This window comes from Desmodus rotundus, chromosome 6 (assembly GCF_022682495.2).
Source record: "Desmodus rotundus isolate HL8 chromosome 6, HLdesRot8A.1, whole genome shotgun sequence".
Lineage (NCBI taxonomy): Eukaryota > Metazoa > Chordata > Mammalia > Chiroptera > Phyllostomidae > Desmodus > Desmodus rotundus.
In genome coordinates, this window is record NC_071392.1 from 79,546,012 (window position 1) to 79,573,682 (window position 27,671).

Consider the following 27,671-nt stretch of genomic DNA (forward strand, 5'->3'; position numbering starts at 1 on the left):
CTAACGCTGCCATCTTGGACCCACCCAAACCACAGGCCACACCGTGGGTGAACCCAGGGGGAGCTCCCTCCCAATTTAAGAACACGGCCTGCATCCGGGAAAAGGAGAGGGCTTTGTGTGCAGAAAGAGCGCGGCCAGTAGGTTTTCCTGCCGACGGGAGAGCGTGTACTTGTATGAGTCAGTTACGGCCCGGGCTAAGTGAAGGTGGAGGGAGTGAAGAGCTCCGACTTTCACGTTCTCTTCTCCCACATTATCACAAGCAAACTGAGCGAGGGGACACCCCACGCTGGCTGATGTTCTCTGTCTCAACATTGTGCCAGGGGAGGAAAACCAGGTGAGTAAAAGTGGGGGGCACCTTTCTGTGTGTAATAAAGCACATCCAACCCCCACCCTCACCAATACCCATCATGAATATTAAGATACCTTATAGAAAAACAAGAAAAACCTCCCACTTTAGTTGTGATTTGACCTGACTTAAACACACCACCGCACTGCAGTCTACTCATGAGCCTGCTGGCGGCTATCGGAACTGTCAGGCCGAGTGAAACCTCCTTGGTTCAGAAGCCTTTCAAAGACTTAACCTCCCACTTGGAAGGAGCCCTGTGAGGGCCCAGGGTGGAGACGCTGAGCTCTCTGGGTGAGGACCAGGACCAGCTTCTCCCGGGCCACTCTGGTGTCACCTCCTCAGTTCTAGGCTCATGGACTTCATGGAGAAGAGTGAGGGGAAAAAAAGTCTCTTTCCCAATTTATACACAACTTTTTTTTCTTATTAACACTGTGCCATAGAGATACGCCGCAGGTTCTGAGCACAGAAAGCCAGATGGAAACGCATACAATTCTGCATAGAAAACAAAACAGAGTGTGGGAAAGGGATCCCCCCAGTCCTGCTCCACTGTCACCAGAGCTCGGTGCACAGGGACAACCACCGCTTTCCCAACATGCTGGGGCAGGTCCGGCCCGTGTCACCAGTGTCTCCGTTCGCTTGGTCACTCAGGTAGGTCCTGACGATGCCGCCAGGAGCAGGTAACCGGCTGAAAAGTGCTGCAGAGGAGTGGAAGGGTGTCGGAACAGAAGGACAAGGACACGGGATGGGAATGACTTATGGCAGACAATCATCAGAACACCAACAAAAGGGGTAACTCTGTCCAAGGCCGTGGGTACAAAACTGGTAGCTCCGGAGACTCACTCAATAAACAAGTGCAGAGTATTCTGGTAAACAAGACAAGAATAACAAACGGGCTGTTCAACAGTAGATAGCTATTCTTTTCGCTCATTCAGGGTCGCGAAGTTTCTATTCGGAGTCCACCCAGGTAGGCCTGTAAAGCCATGTGAAATCCGAGATGTCCCCGCCCGCTGCAGATTCCCTGGCACGTGGCTGGCTCGGTGCTGGGGGCTAATTCAGCATTAACAAAAGGGAAATGGCAGCCGGACCTGTGCCGGACCCTGGCTCATGGCAAGGCCAGCACCCCCAGGCAGACCTCAGTTCTTCTTGTCCTCCTTCCGAGGCTGGCTTTCTGTGGTCCTCAGGCTGTTCCACACCTCTGTGTACATTAGCGTCCCAATGAAGACGAACAAGGTGCCCAGCCAGTGCCACAGAGTGAACGGGTTCTGGAAGTACAAGATGGAGAAGATGAGACTCACAAACTTGCGCAGAGTCACGACGAGGGTGACGGTGAGGGAGGTGCACTCGGTGGTGAGGATGAAGACACCCCGGATGCACACATACCTGGACACTCGGGGTTAAGGGAGTTTCCTGTGGAAGGAGGACCGAGAGGAGAGCCGGGGAGAACCTCCGGCGTGGTTCTTGGCTTCAGTGTTCACATTCTAAGAACCAGAACGCCTAGGGTGGGCTACGGCAGCTCTGAGGTCCCTGGTAGAACACCCTGCAGAACTCCTGCCCTGCCATTCCATTTGTGGTCCCACCTCAAATCTGCCCATAACCCCCCACCGTTCTTATTCTAGATTCTTCCCACAGTTTACAGCGAAGGTCAGCTCCCAGGGAATGACCAAGGTCACCCCCTGGGTCCCAGGAAAGGTCCTCACGTCCACCTTTATTTGACCTGGCCCCCAGTCCAAAAACTGAGTTTGACCTCATTCTGCCCACGTCACCTCATCAGATTTGCCCTACAATCTTTCTGTTTCAAAGACTTAATTCTTTTATAACGGGCTTAAGGTCATTCAAAAGAAGCATTTTTTTTTAAATTAAGTTTAAATGATTTGGAATTTCTTTCCAAGTCTTGTGACAGCTTGTGAAATACCCCAGGCCACTAGAACACTCCAGGGAGAAATCACAGAACACGCACGCCATGTTCCAATTTCTACTTCTCCCCCGACTTCGGCACTGCACCCAGAGCATTTCCTTCTGGTGCCCGTGACCTGCGGTGCCTCTGGCGCCCCTCTGGCCCTCCACAGAGCTCCTCTCCGGAGGCACCCCTCTCCTGCTTACTGCCAAGCGGATCAAAGCAGCTGTGAAATGCATGCCACGGCACCATTAGAGGAATAAACACCCCCATGCCGCAACCACCCCGAGAAGGCGCACGGCCGAGCAGGACAAAGGATACTGGGTAGCGACATTCATGAGGAGGTAGAACCACATGATGGGCATGGTCACCCCGACGACGGGGACTTGGTATGACTCTGCGGAGATGAAGAGGAGAGACGGCGGTATCATTCAGCAGCTGACGTTTTCATCTTTGCGAACAGAGTAATACAGACTGAACGTAACAGGCAGCAGTGCTATTTCCCTTGTGAACAGATTTGGACAATACGCCCCCTTACGTGCCTCGATTCCAGGCTACCTCAGCCTCAAGAGTCATTGCGCTGCTTTCTTAAATGACAATTTATCGTAATTTTAAAGTAAACCCTTTACCGTTCACCCAACAGGACCCCACTTTTCAGAGAACGCTGTGAAGCCCAGAGAAGTTCAAGTGAAGTGGTCTTAACTGACAACAGCAGAGGAAAGACTTACAGGGAAAGATTCCACGTAAGTAAACGCCACATGGAGATACTGTCAGTCCTGCTAGTGATCAGAGAATTCGAAACTAAACCAGACTGTAGCATCTTAGAGCTATGAAGTTAGCAACTAAAAACCTACAGCTAGCATTCCAGTCTGGCAGAGGTAAAACTGGAATCAGCAGCCATTCCGTTGCTGGTCGTATACACTGGTACTGCTTTTTAAAAAATCAATTTTACAATTCCTGTTACGGGGCCATACAAGTATTGATACCAGTTTGTAAGAATTAATCGTAGATAATTCAAAGAGAAAAAGTTCTTCATTCACGGCAGGGTGACTGCAGTAAGGAGACACTCCGAGCCGCTCCAAATGCCCAATGGTTGAGTGACGGCCGCGCGAGCAAAGGCGCTGTGACTAGACGGGGCACTGTACTCGAGTGCTCTACTCAAAAACCCACTGCTACTCACGTCACATAGACACTCACAATGAAAGTGAAGCGTATAAAACCGTATCTGCGCAAGGGTTCCAACCAGGTGCGAACTTGCACAGACGGTGTCTGGAAGGCCAGTGTGACCTTAAGTTAGCTGGTGTGTAGGGTGATGGGAGTTTAACCGTCCTCCTTTTAAGTACAACCTCACGGTAGTTTTACATAATGAGGTTTGCACAGAGACTTCTTGGGAGGAGACTGAACGCCCAAATGAAAGGGAATGAGGACACGGGCCGTTTCTTCCACGTGGCTCAGCTGTTTCTGGAGTTTGAAACACACAGCATCACGTAGGAAATGGCAACAGGTGATGCCGAGATTCGGTTAGGAAAAGAGCGTTAATTTTGCAAAAAAATAAAAAGCCACCCGAAGAGGTAAGTGGGTAGGAACCGTATGCCTGCACTAGTAGGAAATCGCAGGAACGTGGTATTCTGTGGTCGCTGAAACACTGAGCCGGTGTTGAAATGCAAAGTTAACCAACGTTATTGTTTAATAACTTCAGACATCCACTGTATCTGTTTGCTGAGGGGGGAGACAATCAGTATGACTTAAAGTAACCCAGCTCTCTCAGAAAAATCACAGGTAAATGTACATTTAACTTAAGGACAATTCTAAAAAGGTTAAAGGGATTCTTAAAAAAAAAAAAAGAAAAGAAAAAATAATTATAAATACCCAGCACTGCAACTTTTAGAAGCAGCATTCTAGTAACTAAATCAAAATCAGTCCTAAGATTTGCTTGCGTGTTTACTTAAATAGCGCCTTCCTATGTGGGGGCTGTCAGAACCCTAAATCACCGTGCAGAAGTCAGCTGTGTGTCGATGACATCTCAACAGAAAAACCCAGCAACGAGGACTGCAGGAGCCTTAGACGTGTTCTTTCACCCGACCTTCATCACGCGTGTTTTTTGCAGGGACGAGGTGGGGAGGCAACGCTCCAACTCAGACAGCAGCACTTCCCGGCTCACGTTCCAAAGGCCAGTGTTTCCCGAGCACCTCCGGCCACTCTCCGAGAGGCGCCCTTCAGGTACGGGGAACGTAAAGCCTTCTCCGTGTGTTCGTTTGTCTCTATAACGCCCCGTCTTCTGGTAGCTACTCAGGTCACGTAAGTCATTTATTTCAAGTTAACTGGCAATTCATAGCTAACTTATTAACTAGTCACTTCAAGAAGTAATAGCTAACTTACACTGCAGACTTCTGAGTTAATTTTGCTTACTCCTGCGGCCTCCCTAACCTGTCTCTTGGAAAAGGAGCCCTGTCACCATTCTTGCTGCCCCCGTCCCAAGGTGGCTAGCACCGGGTCTGCCTGTCAGGGCAGACAAGGACGGCCAGGCTCGAGAGAGCTGGCCCGCTGCACGCCCTCTGGTGGCTCCAGTCTCTGCAGTGCGTGACCACCGTTTGTTTGCATTCTCAAAACATCAAAGCGTCCACATTCAAATGCAAGCACACATACTCCAAAGCCAAACAGAACATTTGACGGTTTTCTCTTACTTCATTTGCAAATAATCGAGAAGCACCTGTAAAAGCTTTTGCTGCCACAACTGCTGACTCACGGCACTATGCCCCTGGACGCCCCTGGATGGTGGGATGGGGACGGTTTCAAGTGGGCAGGATGATTTGCATAAGAAAAGGGATAGTCAAGTGAAGAGTAAAACTGAAACAGGCAGGTACTCCTCTGGGTGGCCCCCAACTCACCGGACTTATTGAAAAGGACGGCGTGGCTGTAAATGTCAGAAGCCAAGAAGATGAATCCAGGCAGGGGAAGGGCATGCTGCGGGGAGAAATAGTTCGCATAAACTGAAATGCAGAAACACTGCAGAGTAATGAGAGTAGTGTTACAATGACCCAGAGTTTTTCACTGTTTGACAGGCAATATCAAGAAAAGCAAGTTAGACTTCCAGGTTAATGTACCCAGTGCATCAAACCACGTGGCCCTGTATGGCACAGTCACCCCGAGTTACAGTCCTTACCTTATGGGTGTGATGGTCACCTCACACCCACGCGAAGCCACCATCCCTCCCTCCACCAAAGGGAGTGGGAGATTTAAACCCAGTCCTCGGCCCAAAGGATTTGTCACATTTTACTGTTTTTGAGAACAGTCAAGTATAATGAATTTAAAAATTATAAAGAATGTGAAGGGAGATTTTGAGGAGTTTAGAACAGTCGTAGGAAAGGAGGTTGGAAGAAGTAACGATGTCGGGAAAAGGAGTGAAGACAAGAATAAAAAGATGTGGAGGAGGAAGAGGGAAGAGCAGGCAAGCAAAGACTGATGTACGTGACAGCAGCCGCCACCGCAGTCATTCAACACAGCAGCGCTTCCTCGGCAGTCACCACGGGCCACCTGCTGCTCTGAAAGAAAGGTGAAACCTGCGGGACTTTACTTTTTAAATTCCCGGCCGCACACTCCAGCTCCACCTAACTTTGTCGGACTGCATGTCTGCAACGTCGGTGCAGGAGCACCCTATCGCCCTGACCTCGAGGGGCTGTGCTGGGGCACCGTCACAGCGGGAGCTGCCGTGGTGGGGGGAGTGAGTCACAGGGGAGCCTCCACAGTGGAAGACAAAGAAGCTCGTGGACACAGCTGCTATTTCAACTCTCCATAAAGTGAACAAAGCCCATCTGAGGGCCTGACTCCCTCACACCCCCGCCTGCGCCCATTCCCCTCGGGCGTGTGGTTTCTGCAGCTTATCCTCCTTGTCCAGTTTCCCAGCTGGTTTGAACTGGCTCCCCCTGCGGGAACACAGCAGTGAAGGCTCTCGTCTCTGCGGTAGTCCCTGCGGAGCAGATGTGTTCTGCTCACACCCACCGACCGTGTAGAGGACTGTGGCTCAAATGCACCCTGCCAGCCATGGGAGGCGCTTCAGCCTGCAGGGCCAAAGCAGCCACCGGACCATAAGCTGATCTGTCAACTACATCAGAAGGATGGCAGCTACGTCTGAAGCAACGTGTCACCGTAACTGTAACAACCCCGTGACTTCTGCCTGCCCCAGCTTCAAGCAGTCGCTTACATTATAGAACAAAGCCTCCTTGGAGTGTTTCCCAAACTGTTTGTAGAGAGTCTCTTGGAAAATGCCCATCCTGGCTGACATCAGAAGGGCGAAGGTCAGGGCCCCGATGCCTGCAAAACACAGGTCAGGTTACAGGACACCCGCATCTGCACACTTCCAGGTATTTTCTTAAAGAACATTTACTGGTTGCATAAATGCACTACAAATGTTACCAACTAATTGTAGAATATGGAAAGAATTTTAAAAAGAAGTAAAAGTCAACCATAATATTACCACGCAGTGCTTTACAGTTTTCTCCATCTCTCTAGATACATTTGTGTATATTTTATGTTTAGCCAGAATTATAATGAGTACACAATTTCGTATCTTGCTGTTTTCATGATCGTTTTCCTGGATTTTCCTTCAGGTCATTCATTAAAATTTTTTCAAAAAAGTATGTCTGAATGGCTCTCTTACTCTATCACGTGGATGCACCACACTTAAATGTCTTATGAGAATGATCAGATTACTTCCAAGTATTTCTTCATTAAAATCAACGTACATCCTTGTACATAAATAGTGTTGATTATTTCCTACCCTGGCTGATGTGGCTCAGTGGATTGACAGTTGCCCTTCAAACCAAAGGGTCACTGGTTCGATTCCCAGTCAGGGTACATGCCTGGGTTGCGGGCCAGATCCCCAGGAGGGGGCACGCAAGGGGCAACCACACATTGATGTTTCTCTCCCTCCTTCTCCTTCCCTTCCCCTCCCTCTAAAAATAAAAATCTTTTTAAAAATGTTTATTATTTCCTTAGAATAAACTCTCACACATGGATTCACTGAGTCAAAGGTTATAGACCTTTTAAAAACTCAATACATAATTTTTTTTCCAAGAAAGGCTACGTCAATTTATACTATAAACAGTTTATGTGAAAATGATTCTATGGCAACCTCAGCAGCAACGAGAGCAATCATTTATTATCTTGCCAATATAATGGATCAGAAATAAAAAGACACTGCATTTTGGTTTCATTTGCATTTCTTTGATTATTAGACTAATGAAGCTGAACATAAAATTATTGGACATTCATTTTTCCCCATGGATTCTACATTCAAACCCTCTGCAAACTGTTCTGATTGGATAAAGTATCCCTCTACGAGCTCGTAAAGATTTTCTACGTTAAGAACAGCGATCTAAGGGGGCAAATCTCAAAGCCACGAAGCGGGGAGGACTTCCTTTCACTGCTGTCTCTCCTGCACCTGGTCCGCCTCAACCTGTCGGCCCTGGGAGCGAGTTTCACCTCCGCCTCGACCAGGTGAGGGCCGGCTCTGCAGGAGTTGCCTCATTAATTCCACGAAGAGACTCTTCCATTTTAAACAATTGCCCAGGACGTTCTGCTGATCAGTCAGGTTTGGGAACGCCGCCATATGGAAGAGCTAACTTCTGAAGAATATCAATCTAAGGCTGAGACATGGGCCCCTTGGAAATCTAAACAGCCAGCCGCGGCAGTGTGCCCTTCTTCTGGAGCAGCCTCTGCTTGGCAGACAGACGGCGGAGAAGCGGACGCTCCAAGCCCTGCTCCCAGAGAGAGTGCTGGGCAAGCAGGCTGGTCCTTCCCTTTCTGTACTGCCGGCGACCAGGAAAAACATGGACCCACGTCCTGGAACACAGGCCCATGAACCTGGGCGTTTTCCTTTTTTCACTTACAGAACATAGGTTCAGAGATATATGATCCCAGGTGCCTCTCTTCTGCGACATACTTTGTTTAGCTAAAGCTCCTTGCCAAGAAACACGTCCCTTGGGAGAAAACTCAGCAAACAGAACTGCAAAGGCAATTATCCTGATTGTGATTACAATACTTGCCTAGTAACCACCATGCAAATGCCTGAAATCCGTCGTTCTCACTCAAGCTGGACTGGGAAGTCTGGGAAGTAAGAAAAACACTAGGTACAGAGACCAGCACTACAGGCAGTGGGCCTGGACCTGGGGAAATGTGTTACCCACTTCCCTCCCCTCTTCTTCGCATCGTTAACAAGGACCTGGTACCTCGGCCCCCGAGGCCCGCAGTGAATGTAAGTGGTTTGTGACCCATTCTTACCACCTGCTTTGCTGACATGGAAGTGCAAATAAATATCCCCACAGACACGAGGGCAATAGCAGTGTATTTGAACACACTGTATCTGCAAAAAATAAGAACAAGAACAGCTTAGGAAAGCACAGGTATCGATTTCCACGTGCTGTTTTCCTTCCCAGTGCCTGAGAGGACAAATCACCAAAAGACGATCGAGGGGGTCATTTCCCAGCAGAGTCCACGTAAGTCCGCGTGTGGAAGAAGCAGGGTGCCCACTGGTCGCTGCACAACACCCTCTCCTGGTGTCGCTTCAAACAGTGTCTCACAGTTTGTACACCAACAGACTGATTGTCTCATCAGAAAATTTAAAATAAAACAGACCAGACATAACATTCCATTCCGCTCTCAAGAGTCCACATGAAGGCCTGACCGGCACATGAAGCGCTTCTCCGGGATGCGGGGGGCGCAGGCCTGCGTGTGAAGGCCTACACCACGCACGGGAAGAACGGGCCTGGGTGCAAGGGGCAGGCCTCGATTCTCAAAGTCATTCAACCATTCATTTCCAGGGGAGGATTTTCTTTTAGAGTCTCCAAATGACTGAAATGTTGTTTTTAAATGTCGATGTAGTTGGATAAAGGGAGGAATATTAAACTAATGGGACTGCTGGCAGTAATAACAGTGGTATTTCACATTAACTAAAATATGATCATTAACATCCTTCTCAGGCTCTCGGTGATAAAGCAAAAGGCTTCGGGCAAGAGTGAAAAGAAATCCAATTTACGAGATGAACTATCTGAACTTTCTACCCAACTACTGCCCACAGTTCTGGACACAGCAGCTCAGAAAAGGCCAACAGACTGGCTAAGAGGCAGAGCGAGGCCAAGAGCGTAGGAGAGAGCAGAGGGCGGGGTAAGGGCCCCCGCACAGCTGCAGGCAGCTGTAAAAATCAGGAAACACTTCAGTCTGGAAAGGTCAAGAAAGAAACATGTATAATTGAGACCTAAAGAATAATGAATGAGGAATATACTATCAACTTGGGAGGCTCCCACCCAAGATAAATAAAGGGAGGTGTTAAAAAATAATAAATGGAACCACTATGAACTGGAGTCAAAGCCACTGTCTAGGTTCCGGAACTGCCTGTACAGCTCGGACTGGGCCTAGAGCAACGTCCAGCCCTGAAGAACGGGCTGTAACACAACCAGCAAGCAGACAGTGTGACGACGACGATGGGCCTGAGAGCCACCTGGCTGAATCAGTGTCCCCACGTCAGCTTCCCCGCACCAACAGAAAGGCCTGCCTTTCGCTGATGTAATTATTCCCCTGCCCCAAAACACACCTGGCCTTTGTCTCCTGTTCGGAACACTATTTGGATTTTTGCCTGATTCACTGCTTCCCAAATAGTTCTTTTTTTTTTTTTTTTATCTCAAATGATTATTGCCTCTCACTTCGGTCTTTTATTGTGAGGTTGACATAGGTACTCATTCCTGATACCAGACAGGTAAGGAAATTCTTGCTCTCTGACACTGAAGAGCATCGGAGAAGCTGAGAGAGAGAGATTCAGGATGATAGAACCCAAACAAGTTCAGGAAACCCGAAATGCTTGAGAAAGGCTGCCGACATTTTGAGGCAGCATCAGGATACGTTTTTTAAAGAAAATGTTCTTTTGTATCCCTGTTATGAGCCCAAATCAAAGGTTGGAAGAGCCACAGGTCTGCCCCAAGGGGAATTCTATTCTGCCAAGAAGCACACAGTTACTTTAAACATAACACACCTGACCGTTTTATACTCCTAAGTGCAGGGAACCTAAGGATGAAATCACCTACGTGGCACCGATCTGGGGAATACAGGGTTCGTGACAAGCAGCTCGGCAAGACAGGACAACTGTCCTTGTATGACACAGCCCTTCCTACTCAAAGCTCTAGGTTCCCGCACTTGGAACTCATAGCTCCTGCCCAAGCTGGTACAGAGTCCTAACACTGGGGGTGGTTATTACACACCTTGAGAAGCTGGCATCAACTTGTACAATTTTGGATGTAATAGTGACGGTGAACTCCCCTGAGGAATGTTCCAGATGGTGTGTACTGCCCTTTCTCAGTGCCCCTCCTTCTTGGGAGTGAGAGGTGAGGCTCAGAAGGAAAGTGGGTGACAAGTACTTGAAGAAAAGCATCCCGGACACTTCTGGTGTCCCCCACCCTTACCCCACAGAGAGCCACTGTGACATTCACGAAGAATGGTCCTGAAACTCCATCCCATCTTCTTGGCCATTTGGGCCTGGGTTAGGGATTCCCTTTTCAATAACTGTGACTATTCCTTAGTTTACTATGTTGTATGGGTAAACAGCCTCTGTGACAGCACTGTCCCACATGGCTAGCTCAGAGGTTGCAAATGTCCCACACTGGGCTTTCCAATATGGTCACCACTAGCCACATGTGGCTACCGGGCACTGAACATGTCACTAGTGAGGCTGAGAAACTATATTAACTTTAAGTAATTTCCATGTTAAGTATAAACAGTCACACGTGGCTAGTGGTGACCATATGGGACAGTGACGTTCTAGATCAATTGGCTTCATGGGTGAGAATGGACCTAAGGACTCAGTGACGGCAAGAGCTCATTCTACCCAGAGAAAATGCTACTCCAGAGCCACAGGCGGGACCTCCTACCTGGTCAGCCACTCAGGAATGAACGTCGCTGTCGCAGAGAGAACAAGGACACAAAGGTGGTCAAGAGCAAACCATCTCCACTATAGACAGGGCTAGGAAAGGCTTCCTCTACATGAACTGCAAAGGTGCACTGCTTACCTCTTCTTCAAAATGATGATCCCTAGAACCATGTTGGCAATCAGAGAGCCCTGCGAAGGAGACAAGAGGAAGCTGCAGTGCACCAGGGAAGGACGGCAGCACTCAGCATAAATACGAATGTGGGCGAGAGGGACAAGCAGCTGGGAAGGAGGCTAGGGTGAGCCATCAGTAAGGTCCAGGTGTTCGTTCGTACGAGGGCAACAATAAACCGTGAAATCTATCCTGGAAAATAATTAAAGCCGTTAAAGGTGCCAATGAAAATAAAAATGATCAATTCGCAATAACTAGTCCTAGCTGAAGCTGGCACTGGCAGGAATAGATCATATTACAGACTCATTTTTGTCATTTTCCATCTACCTGACTTGTGAGAGCTTTTAACAAGCTTCTCAGCCCTCGTTTTAACGAAAGAAGGCGCGCAGAGACCTCTCCTCTCTGGAAGGGCGCCTGTCCAACGTCGGCGACGTGCTCGGCGCTCTGGAGGTCAGCTGAGTAACTACTCGCCCTGGAACGTCCCTTTAGGAACAGCACATTTGGTCTCGGAAAAATCCCAGAGCCGAAGTGTTACGATCCCAACAGTCACCCACCTCGTATTCTTCTGCAATCCTAGCTACGTCTCCCTTGAAGTCCTTTCTGCTCTTCAGGGAAAACTGTTCTTATTTACATACAGACCAAACGCAGGTCTGTCACCACACACGAGGCAAAGAAAAAAACCTCTACCGCTTTCGAAGAAACACGTCTTCATCAAGAATTCCCCTTTATTTATCTCAAGTCTCTGCTTTAAAAAAATCAGCAAAGAGAAGGGTCTGTTTCATTTACTAGAAGTAAATATAATTTTACAGGAGAAGGAAAAAGTGATGAGAAATAAGTAATACGCATAGCAAGTTTGACTATAAAATCAACCAGATGAAAGGAATTAAAGGCAAAATCTGTTTCTCAGAACTTTAACTTTCCTTTTATTAATCACCCATGAGACCTCAGATAAGTCAGTCCAAGCAAACCACCCACGTTCACATCTCTCTCTCTGCCTCCCTCTGAGGTGGAAGACAGTCAGCCTCTGCTCCCGCACCTGTGGGACCTGCTCTCACACCCCAGACACCGCTCGCGAGGGCCGGCAGTACTCACGGATCTGAACACCATGTGCAGGGGCATGGCGATGCTGAGGTTCAGGGCGTAGTTGTTCACCACGCTGACGGTGAAGAACATGGTGACCATGACGGCATAGTACCTGCAACGCAGAGGGGACAGCCTCACACAGAAGCCACCGTTCGGAGAAAATCAACTGTAGATGGCAATACGTATTTTTAGGTAAAAAGTATTTGGCTTATTTCCTCTTTATTAAGATTGTATCACTATTATCAATTGAAGTCAAATAATAAGTACCTATTAAAATACTTCACAAGGCCAGACTAACATGGAAAAAGCTTAAATTACAGAGTGGGCTTCAAGAAACAGTATTTTAATGTTTCCAGTATACACAGCAACTGAAAACTAGTCTTCAAAAATGTTACTTAACAGACACCGATAGGTTTTTAACAGTCAGTGGAGACACAGAACGTCAGCATCGTGGCAGAGTGAGCAGACGCCCTCGTTTCTCCTCTTGTATTTACAAGTCAGACAACTGCAGCTCAGCCTAGGGCCCTGCTCAGCACACAGACACGCCTGAGAGCCACGCATCTGGCCACCAGAAGGCGGCACGTTGGAAGGAGGAGGGGAGGCGGGATGGAGGCAGGGCAGGAGGGGAGACGGCAGGCACGGTAGCCACAGATGCAGTCAGGTGCCCACCCTGGCTCCAGCGAGCAGCGAGCAGTGAGCATGACAGCAGGGACAAGCCTGGCTCCAGGCCGCACACCTCACCCTGGAGGGTAAGCGGGGCAGAAGCAGTGTTCTTCCTAGAAAAGGCACCTCCCTTCCGCCTGCCCCACTGCAGCAGAGCTGGGGAGAGATGGCTGGGAGGCTACTGCTCTAAGGGGGTGGTGTGGAGCCCTAAAACTGTGCACTCACCTCCTCTGCCCCCCAGACCCCCGAAGAGCCTGGTGAAGCCAGCGCACAGGGCAAAAACGCAGTCGCTCTGGGAGCATGCAAAATCAGTCACACCCCCCATCACAGCAGTCATGACCCACACCTGCAGTGAGCAGCTGACAGAGGGGACACCCGACATCTCAGTGGGTACAGGGCATCTTCCCTAACCTAAGCAATGCCACTCCACCGTGATGCCAGAGGCGTAAAGGGTGCACATAAGAGAAAACAAAACCTGCACTGTAACGCCAGCCGTGGGAAAGGAAAAGGCAGCCTGCCTGTGAACCTGCTGAACTGTTGTGAGCAAAACCGAATCCCAACAAGAGGCCACTGCCTCAAACGCACACAGAGAAACAACCCACCGAACACCGTGAACAACCGAGGTGCCTGGGAGCACAGAAAGGAAATGAACAATCTCCAGAAACCAGACTTGGAAGTCCTGGGAGACGGACTTGAATGACAGAAAATTCAAGATTGCAGTCACAAAGAAACAACGATACACCAAAAACAAACCAACCCAGGAAGACAGTTTAATGAGCTCAGGAATAAAATCAATGAACACAAGGAGTACTTGACCAAAGAGAGTCAAACCACAAAAAAGAAATTCTGGAGCTGAAGAATTCAGTGAGACAAGGAATAAAATAGAGGGCACTGGAAACAGAGCAGACCAAGACGGAAAAGGGAATTCAAGAACCTGAAGACAGAAACCGAGAAATGACCCATGAGGAAGAGAGAGAACTAAGAGTTTAAAGCAAAAAGGAAACAATCTCTGAATACATTAGAAGGAGCAATCTAAGGGTAATAGGTATGCCAGAAAGAGAAGAGAGGGAGGAGGGAACAGGGATCCCACCTAAAGAAATAACTGACGAGAACTTCCCAAGCCTATGGAAAGAACTGGATTTTAGAATAGAGGAAGCCAACACAACACCTAATTATATCAATACAAAAAAACCCTCTCCAAGACTCATCTCATTCAAACTGTCAAAAATCAGTAACAAAGAAAAAATTCTCCAGGCAGCCGGGAACATAAAAACTAACCTACAAAGGAAACCCATTAGATTATCCCCAGATTTTTCAGTGGAAACATTAAAGGTAGCAGAGAGTGAAAGAAAACATTCAAAATATTGAAAAGAGAGGAATTATCAGCCAAGGATAAGACACTCAGCAAAGTTATCCTTTAGCTATTAAGAAGAAATAAAGGTTTTCCCAGACAGACAAAAGCTGAGAGAGCTGGCCACCGTAAGACCTGCGTACAAGAAATGTTGAAAGAAGCTCTTCCATTGGAAACAAGCATGCAAAAGCAGACAAAACTTTGAATGAGATGATTCAATAGACAGGAGCAGTCTATTTCAGAATAGGTTATTGAACACTTTATTATAACATCATGGTTAAAGGGGGGAAGGACATTAAAATAGTTATAGCTACTGCAATTTGGTAAGAAATGCACAACATAAGGAGGGATACTTCTGACAACAAAATCATCACAGAGGAGGAAAAGGACCGAATGGGTGAGGGCGAATACAGAGGCAATTAGAAGAGAAAGGACTACTGTTACGTATGAGACTCTTCACACAATCCTAATGGTAACCACAAAACAAAAATCCAGAGCTGAGACACAAAACATTTTTTTAAAAAAAGGAAACGGAGGGGGAAAAAATCAGAGAAAACTGCCAGACTGAAACAGCAGACGGAACAACAAGGGAAAAGAATCAAGGGAGAAGGAGCAACAAGGTAAAATAGTAAGTCTTCATATAAAGTTAATCACTCAAATTATTAATGGACTGAACTCGCAAGTACAAATGCAGAAAGCAGAAGTATGGAGTGAAAAACAAGACCCAACTACATGTCGCCTCCAGGAGACTCAGCGAAGGGGGGGAAGATGATACTTCAAGCAAATGGCACCCCGAGAAAAGTGGGCATAGCAGTACTTACATCAGACTCAACAGAGTTTAAGATAAAAAAAGGTAACAAGAGACAAAGACAGACGTTTTACAATGATAAAGGAGACAATTCATTGAGAAAGCATAACACTTAATATATATGCACCCAACCTGGGAGCACCCAGATATGTAAAGCAACCACTAACAGACCTAATGGGAGAAACTGACAAAAATGCAATTATTGTAGGGACGCGAATCCCCACTGACAGCAGTGAATACATCGTCCAGACAGAAAGTCAATATGGAAATACTGGCCTTAAATGACTCATTAGATCAAATGAACTTAATGATATTTACAGAACCTTCCATCCCAAAATGACAGCACACACATTCTTTTCAAGTGCACACAGAACATTCTCAAGGGCAGACCATGTGCTGGGGCACCAAACTACTCTTGATAAATTGAAGAAGACTGAAAACATACCAAATGTATTTTCTGACCACAATGGTATGAAACAAAATTAACTCCAAGAAGAAAGCTGGGAGAAACACAAATATGTGAAGACTAAACAACATGCCACTAAGCAACTATTGGGTCAAAGAAGAAATGAAAGAGGAGACCAAAAGATATATAAAGACAGCCCTGGCTGGGTGGCTCAGTTGGTTGGAGAATCGTCCTGTATACCAAAAGGATGCGGGTTCAATTCCCAGTCCCAGCACATGACCTAGGAGGTTGCAGGTTTAATCCGTGGTCGAGGCATGTATGGGAGGCAACTGATCAATGTCTGTCTGTCTCTCTCTCTCTCTTTCTCTAAAATCAAATTTTAAAAATATTTCCTCGAGTGAGGATTTAAAAAAAAGATACATAAAGACAAATGAAAATAAAAATACAATATACCAAAATTTGGGGTATGCAAAAAAAGTAGTACAAATGGGGGAAGTTTATAGCATTACAGGCCTACCTCAAGAAACAAATAAACAAACAAAAATCTCAAAGAACCTAGTATTACACATTAAAAAACTAGAAAAACAAGTTTGAGGTAGTGGCAACAGAGGGGGCGTCTGAACTCGACCCCTCCCATGAGCAAACTCCAACATCCACACAGATACAGAACAATTACTCCTGCAAGACAACTGCAGGCTGAAGAAACTGCTTCTGAACAACACACAAGGAGAAGAGGGAAGGCTGGCAGAGCCACAGGAGCCCTCTGGGAGGGAGCTGCAGGAACTCCCTGGGCTGGAGGAGCCAGTGAGCGCCCCAGGGCAGCCGGGACCTCTGGTCAGGCAGTTGGCTTGCCTGCAAAATCACAGCAGCTCTCCCAGCTCTGCTGCCTGATCCTTTTGCCTCCCAGCAAAGAGAACAAGCAGGAACAATAGGGCGGCACCACCACTCCTGGCCTCCCTGCAGGGTTCCAGGAGGCTTCCCCCAACTGGCCGGGGCCAAAGCCCACACAGAGGTCACTTCTACGTCAGACCCCTTTCTGTACAGTAAACAAGAGAGGGACGGTGCAGAGAAGGCTGGGCAGCTGCGGGAGCTCTCTGGAGACTGCGGGAATTATCGGGGGTGGGAGGTGCCAGTGGCTGCACCACTGTTTACATCCCGCTCTGCCTACCAGCACAGAAGCTGCACACGTCCCCCAAATCCCTGAGCAAAGAGGATCAACAGGCCATTACTACACACACCTGGCTGAAATCTAAAAATACAAAATTAGTAACAAAACTCAGCCAGATTTTTCTACAGCAACCTACTCAGGAATGCTGCGAAATAACATCAACAAGGATGAGCCTTAACCAGCCCTTGCCCGCATTCATGCCAGCATGTCCCCTCAAAGGGGTTAATGACACGACCCTATTAAATGCTCGCGAGGGTGGGTTACACATTTAATTCAGGTCTCCACAGCAAGCGCGCTGAGTTCTGACACACTGCTTATTATAAGAACTGCTGTTTTCTATTTGGCCCCAAGAGTACGGTTATATAAATTTGGACTAATGGACAGAGGTCTGGAATCAACAATTTTGCCTTAGTTGGCCAATCTTTTTTTTTTTAAGGTTTTACTTATTTTTAGAGAGGGGGAAGGGAGGGAGAAAGAAATGAAGAGAAACATCAATGTGAGAGAAAAACATCAATGGCTGCCTCTCGTATGCACCCCAATCGAGGACTGAACCCACAACCCAGGCAAGCACCCTGACCAGGAATCGAACCAGCAACCTTTAGCTTTGCATGATGCCCAACCAACCGAGTCACACCAGTCAAGGCCAGTCATTTTCTTTTAATTGAGATGAAATTCACAGCATAAAATCAATCATTCTAAAGTAAACAATTCCGAGGCGTTTATTACATTCACAGTATTATGTAAGTACCACCTCTATTTCCAAAAGCCATTTGCTGTTTAAAAGGAACAATGACACCACTCTTACCACAGGTGGTAACATAAGGATAGCGACACAACTATTTAAAAAAGTTGGTGACGACACTAGGCCTTTCACTGACCACATACTACACACACACACACACACAAATGGTTGTCTCCACCAGTTATCTGAAATGTTGTGGCAGGAATTTTATTCTAAAATACTCTGGCTCCCTGGAGTTCCACAACACATTAAATTCAGAAAATAAATTATTAGCCTGCTGATATATTTGATACGAATCTTATAGAAAGGATGTCTCATATTCCTTTTATGTAAGTTCCAGAAAAGCTCTTCACTTTAAAAAGGAAAAAAAAGGCTGAAACAGACTTCCACGTGCCATACCTTATTGGGATAGCTGGCCGCTTCGTTCCCAAGTGAGCTTCAAAGAGGAAGCCTTCCGCAGCGATAAATAAGAATTGTGCAAACGTCACGATGTTCCCGCATCCTGGGTGCTTCCTGTGTAGTGACAACAAAAAGGCATAAACACCAAGCCCGAGGCCACCGTGCTTTGTCACACTGAAAGCTCAGAGCAGCAGGGAGACAGTCCCCTTGTGCACTGTGCCCCCGTTTTCATGCCCATGGGCTACACGCACTTCCTAACACACCTCACAGAAGAACACCAAGCCTGCCGCACTCTCCTGGGGGGCGGCAGCCCATCAGTCAGGGTCACTCTGGTACACTCCCAGCTAGAACTACGACACACTTGTCCTCCTGAACGATAGGGAGCTGGCCATGAGTTCTCTTTGGGATCTTCACTTAACCAAGAGGACCTCAGTCAGGACCCCAGTCAGCTTAGGCAGCAAAGCCCAAGGACAGAAATACGCTCAGGTCTCCCAGAAGTGCTTACAGATCCCCTGACTGGGAACCTCCAAGACTCCTGCCAACGGAAGACTCGAGCCCACCGTGGATGGCAGGGACGTTACCTTGGCTCCCCTGTGGGGCAAACACTGGCTCCTGGGGTGCGGGAATCTTACTATTTTGTAAGTGTAAAGCACAGATACACGTACAGTACATAAACCCTGTAATAGTTTATCTGTGGCGGGATGGTTAGGAAAAAAAGTCCAAAAGGGGGTCCTTTCGGGGTGTGGGAGGAGCAAGGAGCAATAGTGGAAAAATTGAGGACATGCTATAGGGCACTGTTCTCCACAGCTCTCAACACACACACACTAAGCACTCAACAGTGTCCACGAAGTCCATGGAGCCTCCTCAGTGGCCTCTGCAAGGGGCGGGGGCCTTTCCCGGGGACCGTCAGGGAAAGAATCACAAGCTAGGAGGATCCCTCCTGACATCCCTCCTGCGGCACTCTGGACATCCGCTCCTTAAGATGTCTGTGGTTTTCCCGAGCTTGTCCCCCATCAGGCTCTGCTCCATCAGTGGAGGGAGTTCAAAGTGAGCAGCTGTCTTTGTTTTCCGGAAGCTTCCCCATTTCCCATATTAGTGACATTGCCATGTTATGAAATTCAGTCTTCCGTATTTTGTATTTTCACCTTCACCCAAGACATTTACCCAAAGCTAGTGACGAGAGATGTAATTACATTAGTAAATATTAATATAATGCTGTTTATTAAAAACTCCATCCTCTGTTGGTGGTATTGATTTAAATAGCAGTGCCAAGCATGCAAATTCTTAAATACAGCCACCAGGCATAAAAATACAGACCTCCAAGAGCAAGCCGTGCATTTTTATTTTTTCAATTTTTATTTTTTTGATTTTGCAGTTTTATTATTTTATCTATTTATTTTTGTATTTTATTGATTATGCTATTACAGTTGTCCCGGTTTTTCCCCTTTTGCCCCACTCCACCCAGCATCCCCCACTCCCTCAGGCAAGCCCCACACCATTGTGCATGTCCGTGGCTCATTCGTGTAAGTTCCATGTTCTACACTGTACTCACGTCCCCGTGGCTATTCCGTACCTACCTATCTGTACTTCTCAATCCCCTCCCCCCCTCACCCATTCCCCCACACCCCCTCCCATCAGACAACCATCAACACACACTCTGTATCCATGAGTCTATCTCTGTTCTTCTTGTTTGCTTAGTTTGTTTTTTAGATTCAACTGTTGATAGATATGTATTTATTGCCATTCATTGTTCATGGTTTCAGTCACCTTCCTGTACAGAATGAAGCAAACCATCTGAAGCAGAACGGCTGCTACTCTGTAGGATCTACTGCCTATGAAGGTTTCCTTGAAAACTGCTGCTTTCTGTTCAATTCTGTGACTTCTTTTAGCACTTATGTTCAAGGGACGGGGCTAAAGGTTGCAGGAATCCATAAGTAACCAGGTAAGACATTTACCTCATTCAAGGAGCTATCAGAACCATTAGCCTCAATATGAGCGACAGGAGAAGGAACTTGAGCTGCAGACGGATAGTTCCTAGCAGACTCGATGCAACTCCGTAGAGGCTGCTCTTTAAAAACCATGTGCCTGGGGAGCACCCCACCCCCAGCGTGGGCTGGGCTGGGCTGGGGTAAGGCCCTCGAACCTGTCCTCTTGAAAGCTTCTCACTTGATTCTACTGTGCAGCCAGAGCTGAGACCGCCAGTATAGGTCTGGGGGGAGGGGGGGAGTGGGGGTGTGTGTGTGTGTGTGTGTGTGTGTGTGTGTGTGTGTGTGTGTGTGTGTGTGTGTGTGTGTGTGTGTGTGTGTGTGTGTGTGTGTGTGTGTGTGTGTGTGTGTGTGTGCGCGCGCGCGCGCGCACGCGAGCGTACGTGTACACGTTCGTACGTACGTACGGGTTGAGAACTGCTGTGCTCCACTGTGTCTACAGGTACACAGTGACTTGCAGGTTGCAGCTCTGTCACTTACCCTGGGACAGTGGAAGTTAATCACCCTACCCACATCTGTTTGTTTTTTTTAATCTTTAAAATGGGAACGGTATTAGCGTCTACCTCATTGGTTTTATCGCAGAGCAAGTAAGCCAGGCCCTGAAGAGCACCTCCCCTAGTGTCTGCCGCGGAGGGGAACAGGCGAAGACTAGAACTCTAGGATGAAGATGCAGGACCTTGCATACTAGCAGGTCTTCAGCTGAAGCCTATAACCCTTGAAAAGATATTTATATTGACCCTTTTTCTCAACTGTAAGACAGGGGCGACATATTTTTAACGTTCCAGTGAGGATTCAATGAGAAAATACACAAAGTGCCAAGCCACGACTTAGCCCTTTAGCAAAGCCTAGGTCAGTTCAGCTAAAGAGCAATCATGCAGCTAGCTGCCAGGAAGCTCTCAGCGTGAATGAGCCCTGGCCCCTGCCCTCAAGATGACTGTATGTGAGGGAGCCACACTTGGAGCATGAGACCGTAAGAAGCCAGAGCTACACGGCTGGTTGGGGGCGGTGCTCCTTCTCTGGGCACAGTGCCTGGCCTTCGCCCAAGCCCCCGAATGAACATGGGGACGCCTCCCTTGAAGCGACCGCGCTCTAAAATATTAAAATTGTACAAAAGAGAGAAAGAGACAATTTTTTTCAAAAAATGATTCACTTTGCAAGTGTACTCTTCATACTATTTTTAAAAGGCATCATAATGATTGGTAATTTTCTCTTTATTTTTAGGGAGGCAGGTGTTATTGTACCCATTTCACTGCCAAAGACACAGAGGGCAACGAGGTACCGAGTCAGGTAAATCCCCCAGGGCCACGCGGCAAACAAAGGGTGTCTGCAGACCCCATCATCGCCATTATTATCTACAGGGCAGTGGGTTTGGGTTTTGTTTTTTTTTTTGTATTTAATATATTTAGAGCAGTGCAGCCATGACCATTATTTAATTTTAGGGCACCTCCCAAAGAAACTCCAAATGCATTGGGAGTCACTTCCTATGGCCCCTCTGACAACTCTAACCTACTTTCTCTGTTTCCATAGGACTTTAAAAAGAGATTTCATTTATTTATTTTTAGAAAGAGAAGGAGAAAAACATTGATAAGGGAGAGAAACATCGATCAGCTGCCTCTCACGTGCCCCCTACTGAGGACCTGGCACTCGACCCAGGCCTGTGCCCGGACCAGGAAGCGAACCCGTGACCTTTCGATTGGCAGGCCAGGGCTCAATCCACTGAGCCACACCACCCTTTTAACTATCCCTATTGCACTCACATAATTCAATTTTTTAAAAATCAACTTACAGAGCTTTTTAGGAACACACTGTCATAAAGATACACATTCTTATATACCACTAACTGCAAACACTTTCTGACTTGGCTTTCTTTGGCAAAAATCCAAATTTTTGTTTTTAATAAAAGCAACTTTGAAGAGAAAGAACTGGACAGATGATAGTGTATGCCTTATTCTAGACTTAGGAAACGTTTCTAAAGCATTAGGCACTTGATGGAAATAAAAATGGGGAAATAAGCGTTCCAGGTCGTTTCCTCCTGGAAGACACTGGATACCCTGCCCACTCAGTCCGCTGAGGCGGCTCCGGGGGCCAGGACTCGCCATCGGCTCTGCACACGGCCCTGGGCTTCGTCTTCTATTTTAGATCCCAATTTCGGGGATGAACATCAGAAAGAGACACTTACATTGGTTTTCCAAGTTGGGGAAAGTGATTATACATGGCTGCTTCTCCCTGCAAGTCACTTTACCATTTCCATTTGTACTGATAGTGCATGCTACTTGCCACTTACTAGGGCGCCCAAGGGTTCCAAGGAAGCCATATAAAAAGCACAGTTCCTGCTCTATAAAAAAGTTACAAGCTGTGATGTCCCCAGATGAAGTCGCAAATTCTGAGGCCAAGACTAGAAAGACCTTTAAAGACCATCCAGTCCAACCAGCTCTTATTTATTGATCTGTCACATGAGAAGTTGTGAGTTGCCCCAGCAAATCAGGAAAAAGCTGCTGTTCAGCTAGCGTACCATTTCTTAAATCTATAAATGTACCTCTCACCATCTTACGAAACCCATTCCAGATTTATGGGTTTTCTGTCTGTAAAATTCCATATGTACATAAAAAGATAAATGAAGACTGATTTATTTACCAGTAATTTCAAAGTTCTAAAAAGATGCTCCCATAAGGCATGAAAACATTTCCGTATGAATAAAGTTAAGTTTAGCCACAACATTCCAGGAACAAATTCATAAGACAAGGTATACTTGTACTGAAATAAAAGTTTTAGGGAGGAAGCCCACTTGGAGTGTGCTTCAGGCTTTGCACGTGAATCTCATTTAATCCTTCAAAACCACGTGAGACTGGTCTAACCATTACCCTCCCCCTCTTTCACTGTTGAGAAAACAGACTCCAGGAAATCAAGTAATTTAGCCAAGGGTTCATAACGAGTAAAGAGTGCCTTCAGCTGCTACCATAACTGACATCACACAGCCTTTGACAAGATTTAATTTAATGCACAGGTGGCAAACATAAGTCCTCTCAGGCCGAATCCGGCCCTCCACCTTGTTTTTTCCAGCCTGGCACCTTGTTTCTACCCGGCAGCAGCGCCGAGCCCTCGCTTAACTGTTCAGGAGTAGTTACATGTATACAGTCCTAAAATTACATTCGGCCCTTTGAAGGCAACCGCGAGGCTGATGGGGCCCCCGGTGAAAATGAGTTTGACACCCCTGATTTAATGACATATTCCAACACAAATATTACACCTTTATTTGGCTGGCCTGACTTTATCACTTTTTTATACTTTAAAATCAATTTTCAAAGTAACTTTCCTCTGAAATGTGCCAGCTTACAGCAGGATCTATTTTTTCTGTATCCCTCACCACCTACTCGAGAATGACAAATGACAGATCTTGATCAACATTTTCTGCATAACGAAATTTCATGCTCAGTAACTGAAAAAATTAACCCCACGCAGAGTTCACCTTAAATAAACTGGTTGCTTCAGAATGACTTCATCAGTGGTATCGGGAAAATAAAATACATTTCTAGCAGGTACCACGTGAGGAACGGGGTGACCAAAACCTACAGGCTGCTCAAGTTCAAAATGAAGAGGGGGGTTGAAAATGGTATTGGATGAGGAGTTCTGATATCCTGGATGCCAGGTCTGCCTCTGCCACTTACAAGTAGTAAAAGACCCTTTAACTTCTCAGGACTTGCTTCGTTTGGTGTAAAACAGGAATTACAATTCCTGACCCATCTGGTACACAGATTGCTCTGATAGTCAGTGGAGCTGAAGTGCAGATTCAGACACACAGTGGTGGAGAGGCCCACAGGCAGCATTTTACAGCCGGAGAAAGGAGGCCCAGAGAGGCGAAATGATTTGCAAAGGTCACACTACCGGGGTATGGCAAAGCCAAAACAGAAGTCCATCATTTTGAGATTTTTAGTGCTGAGGCTTTTCCAGGACACCTGCTGCCTTTTTCTATGACAGTTTCTCCTCACTGAACTTTGCACATTACTCAACATCATTTGCATACCATCTCAATAAAACTAGCCCAGTCTCCCTTTGGTGATGTGCCTGGCCATTCTGTTCTGTTCTCTTTTTTTTTTTTTTGAAGTAATATTGGGTTATAACGTTATATAAGTTTCAGTATGCAACATTAGAAGTTGACATGGTTGTAAAACGTCGTGCTCACCACCAAAAGTCTAGCTACCATTCGTCACCCCCTTGACCTGTTTTGCTGTCCCTCCATCCCCCCCATTATTAAATTGAATCTATTGCGGTGACATTGGTTAATGCAACCATACTGGTTTCAAGTGTACAACTCAATAAACATCATGTGCACATTGCATCATGTGCTCACCACCCAAAGTCAAGTTCTTTTCTGTCCCCACATATCCCCCACCTTTGCCCACCTCCCCCTCCCCCGGCTCCCCTTTCCCTCTGGCTCAATCACCATACAGTTGCCTGGGGCTATGTGTCATATACCTGTACTTCATTTGCTTAACCCTTTCACCATTTTCCACCCAACCCTCCAAGTCCCTACCCCTCTGACAGCTGTCAGTCTGTTCTATTACGTTTCTGTTTCTATTGTTTAATTGTTTTGTTGATTAGATTCCACACATAAGTGAGATCATATGGTATTTCTCTTTTTCTTACTGGCTTATTTTACTTAGCATAATAATCTCCAGGTCCATCCATGCTGTTGTGAAAGGTAGGATTTTCTTCTATTTACAGCCAAGTAGTATTCCATTGTGTAAATGTTCCACGGCTTTTTATTAATCCACACCCGCACCCCCAATCCTAATTTATAAAGTTACATCTCAAAACACATGCTTCCCAGTTTAAAGACTAATACGTATCTTAAAGGTGGAAATGTTCTCTTCGGTCAGTAACACGGGCCTTATACATAAATAAGAATTGATTCTACTCCATCACTGAGGGGCAATGTTTGGGCCAAGTACTCATGTCCGCCTGTTATAAGGGTAATAAAAAATGCTGTGCGGGCCACTTGAATATACATAAAACTTTCTTTGCAGCGTGTACAAAATCAGGCTGCCTTATAAATCGAAAAGCTTTGCTCAAGTCAAACGTGGCATTATTACCAGAAAGGAAAAAAAAAGAGCTGAAGAAACCTTGCCACGAGTTCCCCGGCCACCTGGGGCCAGTCACGTGAGAAATTCTCCAGATTTAAACCCCCCAGTGCGTGTAGAACTGTTGACGCCAGCAACACCCCGAGTGTTCCCTCCGAGGAATACTGTGAAACTACGGGGCGGGAAAGCAGACGGTGGACAGGACGAAGGAGTGGTCGACTCAGCAGGGTCCCAGGCAGCGGAGAGCCCAGGGGCTAAGGCTCGGGCTGTTCCGCCCCGGCGTGGTAGAGGTGCGGGGGGAGCGCGAAGGGAAGGACGCATGGGGACGCCTCTCCTCCGGCTTTCTCGGTGCCCCACCGGGAACCGAGTGCCGCCCGCGGGGGTCACTCACCTGACCAGGAGCTCCAGGAAGATTACGTTACTGCAGCAGCCTAAGAAAACCAGGCCCACAGCGCAGAGCGAGCGCATGCCGGTGTCGGGGAAGGGGGGCAGCGCGCAGAGGAAGCGCCTGCCTATACTACTGCCCCAGGGAGCCGAGTAGCTGCCTCCGCCGTGGCGCAGAACATCGCCACCTTCCCGGAGCGGAACTCTTCCCCGGGGCTGCCGCGCGCTCTCCTTCCCCAGCGGCCTCCACTAACGCTGCGGGCCGAGAAGCTGTAGTTCGCGGTCAGCCCCGGCCCCATTCATCCGAGGGGGCGTCCTAGGGCCGGCCGGACTACATATCCCAACAGGCCGCGCGCCCTGACGGAAGGCTGGGTCGTGACCGCTTCTGCTCGGCTGTTCCACCAGAGAGAGGTGCGTGGTACCCGTCATGCCCCGCGCGATAGGAAGCCGCGAGGTTCGCTGGGAAGTGAAGTTCCAACCTGGTCGATGTTTCTGGCGAGGTTTTCAAGGCCTGAGGGAGGAGTTCGTGCATCACTATCTCAACAAACAGAGCTGGTGTCACCAGAGCTATAGATGTGTGATTTAGCGCTGGGGGCGTTATAGCATCTGAAACAATTCTGAGTTGAGTGAAAGTAGAACTTCCTCTGAACGTACTTTTCTACCTTTTGAAAGGAACTTTGGACTCAGAAAGTTCTGGGATTGAATCTTGGCTCAGCTGCTAATCAGCCCTGCAATCTTGAGCAACTTCTTTGCGCCGTAGACTCATCATTGGTAAAAATGGGAGCAGTAATGCCAATCTTACCGCTTGTTGTGAGGGTTCCAAGCTGTGATCACCTGGGGATCTTGTTAAAATGTGGATTCTGATTCACTACAGCTGCAGTTTGCCCCGAGATTCTGCATTTCTAACAAGTTCCTGGGTGCCGCCGATGCTAAGCGAGCAGACACCTATGAAACAGTTGAGGCTGGAGATTTCTGTACCCCACCCCTCCCACTGACTCGGGAACCTCCTGCCACCCAACTTTGTCTTAGGTCTTCTCCTTCCCCTTAGCCTACAACCATGCTCAAACTAATTTCTCTTGCTCCTTCACTTCACCATGAAATATCTTTAAAGGGTAATCTATGTTCATAGTCTTTGCTTTTTCACTGGGGTCAAAGCCAGATTTTTAAAAATAGTTTTATTTAGAGTTCTCTTGAGCTCTTAATTGTCAAAATCATATACAGCAGGGGCTTGAATAATGTTGTTTCATTCAACGTCATTTAGTTGTAATGTTGATGAATGCCCGTAGAACTTAACAGCTTGCTTTTATCAATTAACCTGTAGCAAAATTGTTTTCATTGTTTCACTTAAAGTCACACTTTCCAAGAACCTACGGATGATGTTAAGTGAGAACTTACTGTACCCTAGTCTTACTTGATCTTACAAATGGCTTTTGACAATAAAAACTCAATCCTTTTGATATTTTCTTGTCCTGCTGTTTATAAGACACAATACTCCTCTATCTCTTCTGACTTAGCGTTTTCAGTTCTTTGCAGGCTTTTCCTCCTCTGCCCACTGAATTCGCCTCCAGAGTTCCATCGTTTGTCCCCAACTTTTGTTGCCCTGAATACACTCTATTGGTGATCTCCTGTCCATAACGTCATCCATCACCATGTAACTGATCCTGCATGTACATACACTCTCCCTCATGTCTCATACATCAACGTTTCCAACTGCATATTTGCCATCTTCAACAACGTAATGTGAGGAAGGGAACCTTCTGCTCAGAAAAGCTTCGGGTGTGTAGATTTTCAATGCACCCTTCACAGCTCCCTCCTCTACATCTCCAGCACTCCATCCATACTCAAACTATTCCAGAAATCATGGTGCATTGCAGTTACCTGTTTTTATGTCCTTCTCCCTCCGCCACTACACTATGCCCCTTCACAGACAGGAACCAAGAATAACTAATTCATCTCCAGATCCTTAGCATTAACTACAGTGACTAGTATGTTATACGTACCTTTTTGTTGTTGTTGCATCAATGAATGAGCTTGACTTCTTATTTAAAAATAATTCATACCTCATAAATTTAATAAATATGTAATTTTTTAGCCCAATGAACTTAAAATATGCAAACATCAAAAAGGCACCGTGCAATGAATTTTCACAAGCAATGACATAGAACCAGGACCCTGGCTAGGAAACAGAACATTACCAGCATCTCAAAAGCTCCCCACACCCCCTTCCAATCACGAATCCCCTCTAGGAATAACTACTTTTCTCACTTTCTGGCACCAGAGG

General features: G+C 47.0%; 1 protein-coding gene and 1 long non-coding RNA gene across 3 annotated transcripts; one reads left to right on the top strand and one right to left on the bottom strand.

The window, feature by feature from the left end:
• Positions 1-737: 737 nt before the first annotated feature.
• On the bottom strand, positions 738-25,913 carry SLC35B4 (solute carrier family 35 member B4). 2 transcript variants are annotated; one of them, XM_024554986.4, is made up of 11 exons: positions 25,398-25,913; positions 17,944-18,057; positions 12,416-12,518; positions 11,294-11,343; positions 8,520-8,601; positions 8,285-8,345; positions 6,442-6,551; positions 5,129-5,204; positions 2,562-2,637; positions 1,727-1,808; positions 738-1,608 (listed from the first exon to the last, which is right to left on the bottom strand). In XM_024554986.4, exons 1-11 carry the CDS (start codon positions 25,472-25,474, stop codon positions 1,480-1,482), a joined length of 960 nt encoding a protein of 319 aa, XP_024410754.2. In that variant the 5' UTR covers positions 25,475-25,913; the 3' UTR covers positions 738-1,479. The 2 variants fall into 2 exon arrangements, with proteins under 2 accessions (XP_024410754.2, XP_053782417.1); XM_053926442.2 differs by lacking the exon at positions 1,727-1,808 and having other exon boundaries at positions 738-1,726; positions 25,398-25,911.
• LOC123479188 (uncharacterized) lies at positions 19,635-21,979 on the top strand. The gene is made up of 3 exons (XR_006654722.2): positions 19,635-19,885; positions 21,150-21,215; positions 21,491-21,979. It is a non-coding gene; the product is annotated as an uncharacterized lncRNA (long non-coding RNA).
• Positions 25,914-27,671: the final 1,758 nt, after the last annotated feature.

What these genes read in the sequence shown, in the direction of transcription:
- SLC35B4 (XM_053926442.2), bottom strand. Translation starts at nt 25,474, where the DNA reads ATGCGCTCGCTCTGCGCTGTGGGCCTGGTTTTCTTAGGCTGCTGCAGT. An exon ending in CCATGTCAGCAAAGCAGGTG is followed by an intron (nt 8,346 to 8,519) that starts GTAAGAATGGGT and finishes CTTACTTCCCAG; the next exon opens with ACTTCCCAGTCCAGCTTGAG. An exon ending in CTCATGAATGTCGCTACCCA is followed by an intron (nt 1,727 to 2,561) that starts GTATCCTTTGTC and finishes CCGAGTGTCCAG; the next exon opens with GTATGTGTGCATCCGGGGTG.